The sequence below is a fragment of the Glycine max genome, chromosome 9 (assembly GCF_000004515.6).
Source record: "Glycine max cultivar Williams 82 chromosome 9, Glycine_max_v4.0, whole genome shotgun sequence".
Lineage (NCBI taxonomy): Eukaryota > Viridiplantae > Streptophyta > Magnoliopsida > Fabales > Fabaceae > Glycine > Glycine max.
In genome coordinates this window covers 30291947-30302815 of record NC_038245.2, presented here as the reverse complement: position 1 = coordinate 30302815, position 10869 = coordinate 30291947, and the positions used below count along the sequence as shown (strand labels likewise).

The 10869-nt window shown below is 34.8% G+C and overlaps 1 protein-coding gene across 1 annotated transcript; it reads left to right on the top strand.

Annotated features, from left to right (window-relative positions):
• The first annotated feature begins 9851 nt into the window (after positions 1–9851).
• Positions 9852–10220, top strand: LOC102661560 (uncharacterized). Its single transcript, XM_006588113.1, has one exon. The coding sequence runs from the start codon at positions 9852–9854 to the stop codon at positions 10218–10220; it is 369 nt and encodes a 122-aa protein (XP_006588176.1).
• Positions 10221–10869: the final 649 nt, after the last annotated feature.

Sequence of the window (10869 nt, the reverse complement as noted above, 5' to 3'; positions counted from 1 at the left end):
GTTTGGTTCGCAAGAGCTTAAATCCTTGTGCTTTGTTGGTGCCCAAAATAGGTATTATTAGGCACCAAATCCCTAAAATATGTGGTATGATGAATGCTTTGGGTGGTGCAACACTCATTTGTAAAATCACTCGTGCACCCAACATCTTCATGATTTGTGTACATAGGGACTCATTAGGTAGGTTTGTTCTTATTTTTAGTTTCAATACAAACTTAGGTACTCATATGGGACACCTTAGGTTTGTCATACTTTTTGGTAGGAATAATCAACATGAAAATACAGAAAAAGGTATGTTCTATTGCTTTACTTTTCTTAATTTTTTAAATTGTGATCAAGGGGTTCCCATGAACCCTAAGAGAATAAAGGTCATTCCTGAGTGGCCCGCTCCACCAAGTGTAAGAAAAATTTGGGGCTTCCAAGACTTAACAAACTTTTACACAAGGTTTGCCCCATATTTGTCTATTCTTGTAGCACCACTCATTGAGTTGGTGAGGAACCATGTTCCTTCATGGGAAGATGCCCAGGAAATGAGTTTTCAGACCTTACCTTACTTCAACATACTAAACACCACTAATACATATGTTTTTGTTCTTTTTACAGGTGTTGAGGAAAAAAACCCAGAGTTTCAAGAACCTCGGGATTTGAGGTCAAATCCTTTTCAAGGGGGAGGGAATGATGCAATCCTACCCCGCAAGGGCATTGGATAGAAAAACTCCAAGTAGATTGGGCCAGAGATGCAAGAGAAGGCCCTAGGGTTCTTATGAGCCTTAGGGTAGATTTCGGGCCCATGGGCTAAGTACGAGCCCGTTTATCTTTGTAAATATTAGATTAAGGTTTCATTATTTTTGGGCCTTGTATTTAGGGCTCCATAATGTAGGTAGGGTACCCTAGAAATATAGGATTTTTCAGCCCTTGTATTTTAGGGCACCTAGACTAGTTTTTGTATTAGGGGTAGTTTTGTAATTTCACATGCACTAAGTGGATATTTGATGTGTGTGGTTAGAAATAAATTTAATTGAATTGGTAGAAGCCCAATCCAATTAAATTTTAGAGGGGGAGGTGAGCATTTGCTTACTACACCCCATTGCCACATCATATAGTCACACTTTGTGCATGTCCTTCATGCTTTTCATGCCTCATGACACCTAAGCACACTTAGTGGAGAATCTTGGAATTGATCTTGGATTAGTGGGCTGAACCATAACTAAAATTCACTAATCATAATTAGTGAAATTTTGGCTCCAAAGTTTGGCTCCACAAATTCAATTTCAAATTCAAGTGAAATTTGAATTTCCCTCCAATTTTGTGTGACACTTAGGCTATAAATAGAGGTCATGTGTGTGCATTTTTTTCAACTTTGATCATTTGAATATTAACTTCAGATTTCAGAGCTCCTTTTGAGCACAAAATTTCGTGCTCTTCTCTCCCTCTCCCTTCATCCATCTCCTTCTTCCTCCAAGCTCTTATCCATGGCCTCCTATGGTGGTGAGCTTCTTCTAGACTCATCTTCTCCTTGAAGTGGCGTCTCCTCTCTCTCTTCCTTCTCCATTCCGCTGCCATTTATCTTCCAAGAAGCAAAGGAATCCATTGATGAAGAAGATCCTAGGCCTACAAGCTCCAATGGAGCTTGCATCAAGTTCTTTCAAAAGGGGTGAATCAAGTGATTCTTTTTACTTGGAAGGGGGTAATTTAAGGCGTTGGACCTTAAAATGATCCATTTTACTTGGTGAGAAAGCTAAGACGTTGGACCTCTAACCATCTCACGAGGTCGACAAAAGCGGGGCTTTTGCTCCTATGTATCCTCCATCGAAGAGGAAATCAGACCTACGTAGTTCTAGCAAATTGTAAAGTTACATGTTGATTTTATGCTTTTGAACGGTCCATGTTAACCGATAAAAGCAAAGAGGATCGTTTAAGGCGTTGGACCTTAAAACGGTTTGTGATTTTTTGCGGACAAAGCTTGATTTGTGAGTTGATTTTAGCCTTAGTTTCACATTGGTTATTTAGTCAATTGATCCAAGGAAACTTCCAAAGAAAAACGTCCGATTGAATTTTTTGATTATTTTATTCAAAGATATTTTGATTATTTTATTATTATTTTTCAAGATATTTTGATTATTTTATTACTATTTCGCTTTTTTTGTTTAACCGAGATTACAACGTGAATGATCTGTTAGATTTTGTTTTAACAATGATTAAATGAGATTACAACGCAAATGATCGGTTGAAATTCATTTTATCATTTATTAGGTGAGAAAACGGCTTAAATAAACGGTTAAAGCAAGTTAAAAACGAAATAAAAGAAAATTGAAAGTAAGCGAAATTAAAGTGAAAGTACACAAAACAAGTAGGGACCACTAAGGGTGCATAGAATGAATTGAAAGATTCGATTTCGGGAACTTACCGGTTGAAGACCGAAAAACAACGAAGAACGAACGAAGAACGGTGAAGAACGATGAAGAACGATGAAGAATTTCCACAAAATCGCTTACGGAAGCATTTCGACTCGATTTTTCTTCACTAAAACGTGTTTTTTTGCCCAAAATAGCCGAAATGCATAGCTAAGGGGTGATGAGTATTTTTTGAAACAGCCAAGGTTTTCATCTTTTTTTCTCTTTACTTTCATCAATGTTAAGTGAAATATGTTTACCCAAGGTTTTCAGAAATTTTACGGAAGCCCAGGAAACCATTTTTCAAAAAACGTGGAGGAGCTTGCCGCCCAGTTGCTTCCTCCTTAAGCAACCCAACTTCCAAAATGTTCCGGAAGGGCCTAGACTCAAATTGCTATTTACACTCATATCTTGATAAGTTCACCCCCCCCATTTTTTGTGTTTTTGGCTGTTTTCTTTTTGAAATCTCACGAAACTTTACGGATTCTATAACAACATCCATTTTCTTTCCAGAATGTTGCAAAACTTTACGGATTACGCAAGAATGCTCTTTTTGACTTCCAGAATGTTGTGAAACTTTACGGATTGCAAAACAATGTTTCTTTTTTACTTCCGGAATGTTGCGGAACTTTACGGATTACCTAACGATGGGGGTTAAGTACCTCGAGGTGGTCAAGCGAAGGTTGCATGCCACCAAACAATGGTCCCCAGACGAAATTAGGGTATGACATCATGTTTTGTTGTCGTGAAAGAGAAACAACGATCACGTTGTATCGTGAAGCAATGGCATATCTCATATCCATAATATTCATCCATTTGTCCATGGTAACCTACATGCAAAAGACAACAAATAGCGATTACTTAAACGTTATTTTAAGAAAAAGTGACATAACAATGAACTTACGCACCATAGATAATCTGTCAACAAGTAGGGAACGCTTTAATTCCTCAAATCTCTCTATGCCACCAAGCAGGTTGATATACTCTTCCGACCAGCTTGTCAATTCTTTATGTATATGGTTGTGCACCAATGATCATGATTCTTCACCATACCCAATAAGGCAGCTATTGCTCGATAACCACAGTTGCCATCTGCTTTGACATCAATAATGTTTTCAATAGAATCCTAGATGCACAAATGAAATTGATCCAACATTGGAATATTTTGTCTTTATATTGGTTCCTTAGATGATGATGTACTATGTTTCACTGAAGAATTACTATTTTGCACATAGTGTAACGCATCGACATACTCCTAATAAGACAGATCATGTTTTGTTGACTTTTGTTGTTTGGTCAATGGTTTTTTTGGAGCACCCTTGGTCTTCACCTTTTCTAGAGGAGGACACATGGAGTTCAGATTAGGATAAGAAATTTCTCGCAGCTTTGTCTTCAAATGTACCTTGCCACAAACATTGAGTTACTCAAATCGTTTCGATATGGTTTCCATCTCCTCAGTTATGGTCACTTGTGCCTCACATAACCTTTGATCTAAAAAATTAAGTCTCCACCAAAAAATGTGGATTGTCTTTAGTGGTATGGAGCCAACAACATATTTAGACAACTCACATGCACATGGAAGACCGTGGGTACTCCTCATGACACGTCCACAACGTGAAGGGTTTTTGCCTGAATAAGGTACACGCTCATACTCTACAACAATTTCATTTAAAGTGTACCATGATACCATGCCAAGTAGTTTTTTGTACAAGGTAACTTTAAACACATGCCCAACCACGTGCGTGCTTGTCTCAAAAGATGCTTTAATCTAGGTGTGTTGAAGTGTCATCATGTTGTTCATTGTTTCCCAAACACTGCATATGTCACCAGAGAATTTTGTAGGAGTCTCTTTAATGACTAATGAACACTCTTAACCCTACAAATGAAATATACAACAACATATAAACAACCGCAACATTTTCATTTAAGTCAACACTTAAACAAATCAACACAAACAAAAAACAATATTCATACCTGTTAGTGGTTGTGTTTCCTAGATGCATCACTTTGTTGGTCCATGCTTTCACAATTTTTTCTTTGTGCGGAATTACCCATGTTTGACATACGTAGTCCACAAACATAGGCCACGGAGAGCAAGCCATTTCAAATTTTTTAAGGTACTCATCAAAAGAACTCTCACATGGACAGTCAACAAAACTCCCCCAAGCCTCCATCACATAATCCCATGCATTCTTTTAAGAAACCAAGGTTTTGCACTTTGCCTTTACATTCTTGTCAATATGAAACTGACACAACAAGTTCGTAGCATCCGAGAATACAGTTTTCACTGCATTCATCAAAGACAAATCTTTGTCAGTGACAATAATCCTGGGAAGTGCATCAACTCTCATGAAAAGACTCTGAAACCGCTGTAGAGCCCAAACAACATTATTAAGATGTTCTCCTTCCAAGTAAGCCAAAGCAGCGGAGAATGTCATTCCTGTTGGTGTAACACCAACAATATCAAGCAAAGGCAATTTGTACCTATTTGTTTTGTAGGTACTATCAATCAAGAAAACCAAATTACAAGAATTTGTTAATTTTACTGCATCTGGATGACTCCAAAACAAGTCACATACAACGTTATCATCCTTCATCCTATGCCAATGAATATACCGATCTCGATCAAGCACCATCATGAGTTGTTGCATTTCGGTATTACTCCCTCTTATGGAAGAACGGTAAGCAAGTTTGGCATTGTAAATTTGTTTGGCATTATGCTCCTTCAACGTTAAGAGAATATTTCTTGGCTTCACCATGGACTTCGTCATATCAACAACAATAATTTTCTCATCTTTAGTCAGTCGACCCACATATGGATGTTCAACTAATGACTTTGCCATTTCATGGTTGTGAACCCCATAAATTAACTTTACCATCCATTCTTCTCCTCCCAAAACTGGCTTCGCACGCAACTTAAACGAGCATCCACATTTTCTTCTGCCAGTGCATGTTCTTACCAAATCATTCTTCTTAGGCCTATACTCACCACTCTTTTTGCAAGCTATTAACAGAAATGAGACCCTTCCTCTAACACCAGTATTGGTGTCTTACCTCATTATCATGGCAACAAATCCAATGTCATGAGCCACCGATCAAGCCCAATGTAAAACTTCATCACGGCTAGCAAACAACTATAACACAATTCAAGAAAGGTCTCAGATCAATAAACATTTATGTGATATAATTATTGTACCAACAACAAATTAGAAAAATACCTGGGAAGTATTAAAGGCGTTAGAGCAATCAACGTGTTCTACTTTCACGCCAACATCTTCCTCTTTTTCAACATTCATATCAACTTCATCAGACATGATACTATCATACATCAACTATTCTTCATCCATCTTAAAAAAATATTTAACAGATTCAATGATAAACAAAATACAACTTAAAAAAATTATACAATCACCTCATTTGTTATCGACACAAATATAGGTCTATACAAAAATAAAATAAAAATGTATTGTACATCATATAACCACAGACTACATTTTTGCTACATATCTTCATTAAAATATCATTCAATAAATATCATATAAATTCTAATAAATACATCATTCAATAAAATATCAAATTTGTTTAATTATTAATCATTGTAATAAACATTAAAATATATAATTTAGTTAAACATGTAAATACATAATTCAGTTAAATGCATACATAAAATTATTTTAGCAATCTAATATTACTTTTACCAATCTAATTAGTAAATTAATTTTTAAGCAATCTAATGTTAGTTTTAGCAATTTTTAAAAGTTTATATATATTATCATTTTTTTTCCAATCTAATTCCTGAATACATTTTTTATACCACTATAAAATAATATCACCAAATCAAAACTGCTAAAACTATTACAAAAAAAGTTACACTACCAAACAAATTAAATATATGATTCAAAAATTTTAATTTACAATTTTAAAAACAATTAAAACCTAAAGATTCACAGTCCGTATAGCCATACGGATTAGCAATCCGTCCGTATGAACCATACGGATTCCCAATCCGTATGTTTCTAAAAAAATTTCACATACCTTCTTCTTCAACGATGAATAATGACCCAACTTGATCGTATACTCATGTACAACGCGCGTACACCACCAGAGACCGAAAACACTTAGAAAAGGAGCCTAACGGAAGCTAACGGAAGCAACTTACAATAACAGAGTGATATTTGGTGAAAAAAAAGGCACTGCACAAATGAAAAATGGATGCTACTATTTATAACCAAAAATATAGGTATTTTCGGTATTTTTGAAAACTGCTGGGTGCCCCAAGCAGTTGCCTATTATGTAATACATTTCTTTGGGCCTGGCCCTGATTTTTGGTATAAATTTTTTGGAATCATTGTTAGTTAGGAAAAAAAAAGTTGTTGCACCGTTAAAAAGTAAGCAATAATTCTAAAAGGAAAGCAATTTATAAAGTACTCGACAATTGTAAAAGGAAAGCAATTTTTAATTACAAGGTATTTGGAAATACGGGTTGATTGAGTGGTTAAAAAAGAAAAAAAGAAAAAAAAAGATAGTAGATTCAATCTCTCTTTCTTATAATAAATAGCATTTAACATTTTTCGATAACAAAATAATTAAAAGACAAGTACATAGTTTAATTTTGGTTGCATTAGGTACTAGTCATTTATTTGTACTTGTATTACGTGAGAATGGATACACTTAATGAATTTGAAGTTTTCGTTTTGAGAAATTTAAAAGAATCTTATGAAGTCATGCCATGCTTGGTCATGCTGAAATTGGCCATATGTATTTTGTATGATAGACCATCTTTCTAAAGTGTCATCAGGCAAGCCCACAAGAATTTCATTGGCAGAACTATTAAATATGCAGCATAACATAGTCAGGAACAACCTACAAGTAAAAGTAAAAAATTGTCAATTTTTTTGTTTGCACAAATAAATAAAATGATAAGTTAGTTGTGTGTAGAAACTACAAACCATTGGTTCGGTAAAACTAGCCATTTCTTGTGTAATAGTTGTGTGTCATAGTAGTTCTTCGTGTATGTTGATTTGTGGATAATCTAAATCGTTGACTTGGGAATCAATTGTCATGTTAAAGAAGCTATATCCTATGTAAGTAAATTTAAGCATCACAGTTTGGCATAGATGATAGTAGTCTTTAATGGCAGATATACCATTTGTTAATAATGCCCTTTGACCTCATTGTTCCACATGGAATATGAATGTACTATTATTTTTTCCATTAAGTAAAATTTGTTTAGTAATTCGTGGCTCTAACAACGCATGAATCGGGTAGGAATGATGGCATAATCCTACGATGAAAAAAAAATAAAAGTTAGTTAAGATGGATATGTGTATCTAAATTAGAAAATGGAGTGTATCAAAATTTGAAATATGTATGACATTATGAGCAACGAAGTCGTTCGTCATGTGATAATGACTCACTCGATCAAAATGTAGCACTGTGTTGAAGTTCATGTATGATTCCATCACGAACGTCGCAACGATATAGGAGGCATGTGCAATTTAAATATGGTGAGTAAAAACTAAATAGAATATGAACAAAATATTTGTTGTGATTACATGCCTGGGCAGGTTCGATGCAGGAGTATAGCAGAAACAAGTTAGACTATTTCATGGTGAAGACGTTATTGATAGGTTCATTAGAAGAGGGTTGAAAATATAAGGGAATATTGATTTTCATATGCATATAAATATAAAGCGTTTCAATATATTGATTTATTGATATATAGTTATATATTGATGTTGATCACTAAAAGTGGTGAGTGGTGATTTTTTTTTTCAAAAACATCACAAATTTTTACATTCAGCGAACACTTTTTAGTAACAAAATGGTTTTTATTTTTTATTTTTGCATAGTAACGTGTAGGCTGCCTCATAGGCACAATCAATGTAACCTTTATGTCATTCAATCTTTCGATACAAGTGGAGAAGAGACACGTGTGTTGGCATGAAACTCGTGGGTGATGTGTAATATTTTAATGTTATTTCCAAAATGATCTTCATGCATGGGTTGAAGAGATGGTCTTAGCGGCATCGCGTAATTCACAATTAAAAAAATGGTTAATCCACTGTGAGTTCACAAATAATAAGTGTCACACGTGTCACTTCATTGCACACGTTATTTTAATCTCTTATTATTTGAATATATGATTATCTCTTTATCTCTTGGAAAGTATTCAATTATCTATAAGGCTTCACATTATTTGTAATTGACAATTATCTACTAGCTTTTATCTTTAAGCTATACATTATCTCTAACTTTATTTATAAGCTATTGATTATTATCTACGAATCGGTAATTATCTGCAAGGATTATAATAGCCCCTACAAACAAGGACGCGCAGCTCGCTCTACATACTATAAGTATCAGGTTCCTTTGTCCTCTTTCCTTATGTTGAAGATGGGTACCGTAGTGATATCAAACATAGAGATATGGATGATTCTCATGAAAGGAAGAGAAAAAAACTAACTATCAAAGAGTTCTTGTGTTTTAGGTTGCAGTCTAGAAAAGATGAAGCACAAAATTTACTGAGGTCCAGAAGATTGTTTCAACAATTCATTATTGATGGTTACACAATGATGGAAGTAGAACGATTATTGTTTATCAGAACTCATTAGAAGCAGTTGTGTTGTGTTCAATATAATACTTTAAAAAACTCACAGCACCCAGTTGAAAATCAGCATGCCAATTATGGAAAGCGTATTGTCTTACCTTCATCTTTTGTTGGTAGACGTAGATATATGAATCAATTGTACTTTGATGGAATGGCCATTTGTAGCACTGTTGGATTTTCGGATTTGTTCTTAACATTCACTTGCAATCCGTACTGGCCTGAGATTCAACGATCTATTTCAGCTCTTAATTTATCTGCACAAGATTTGCCGTACATTGACATTGTAACAAGAGTTTTTAAACTTAAGCTAGAACAATTAATGTCTAACTTAAAGGACAAAAAAGTTTTAGGAAATGTGCTAGCATGTAAGTTATCCATTCCTAATGCTTGTGATTAACCTATCCATATTCCAATTGCAAATATTCAAACAATCAAATTCCAAAAGAGAGGTTTGCCACATGCTCATATCTTGTTGTTTCTGGATGTTGGGAGCAAGTATCCATCTCCTGCAGATATTGATCGTATCATATCTATTGAGATACTAGATTCTATTGAACAACCACAACTCTATGAGTGTGTCAAGAAACATATGATGCATGGTCCATTTGGTCTTGCAAACAGGCAGTCACCATGCATGAAAGATGAAAAATGTTCTAGATATTTCCCAAAAAAAATGGCAAGCTGAAATTGTTGTTGACCAACATGGCTATCCTATTTATAAAAGGTGTAATGATGGTAAATATATTGACAGAAATGGTGTAGCACTAGACAACAAATACATGGTACCATACAATCCATACCTATTGTTGAAATATCAAGCTCACCTCAACATAGAATGGTGCAATCAATCAATGTCTATCAAGTATTTATTCAAGTACATTAATAAAGGTTATGATCGCATAACCGTAGCTCTTGTGCCTGTCAAAAATGAAGATGGAACAACTAAACAAACTGTTGATGACATTAAGCACTATCTTGATGGTAGGTATATTTCTCCTTGTGAAGCTTGCTGGAGAATATTTTCATTCCAGATTCACAAGAGATCACCTGCTGTTGAAAGGTTGTACTTTTATTTGCTTGGTGAGAATTCAGTCATATTTGAAGATGGTGATGAAATTGATGCCTTGCTGTCCAAGCTAACCATTAAAGAGTCTATGTTTACCTCTTGGCTGCAAGCTAATGCCATTTTCCAACAAGCAAAAGATCCTACATATCTGTAATTCATAACAAAATTTACATATATTGCCAATAAAAGATGTTGGAAGCCTCGTAAAGGAGGCTATACAATTGGAAGGCTTAACTGAGCGTCTCCAAGTACTAGAGAATTCTATTATCTTAGGATGATGTTGGGTGTGGTTAAAGGAACAACAACTTATGAACAAATTCGTTTAGTCAATGGTCAATTGTATTCTACATTTAGAGAAGCTTGCTTTGCTATGGGTTACTTGGTTGATGATAAGGAATATATTGAGGCTTTGGAGAAGCATACCATTGGGGTTCTGGCCAATTCCTTAGAAGACTTTTTGTAACAATGTTGTTATCAAACAACATTGAGAGACCAAATCATGTATGGTCTAAAACATGGGAATGCCTAATTGATGGTATCCTTCATCAGCAGAGAAGGATAAGAAACATACCTAGTAACATATATTAAACCATGACTTCTTTTTTCAGTTACAATTATTGTTCAGAACTTAAATACTCTATTTCTTTTTTGTGTCCAAAGATTTGCAGCTAGAAATAAAAGAGTTACAGACTTTGGCATTGCTTGAGATTAAAGATATATTACAATGCAACAAAAAATCATTGAAGGATTATCCAGCCATGCCTTTTGCAAGACATGTGGTGTTGTCACAAATGGGTAATAAA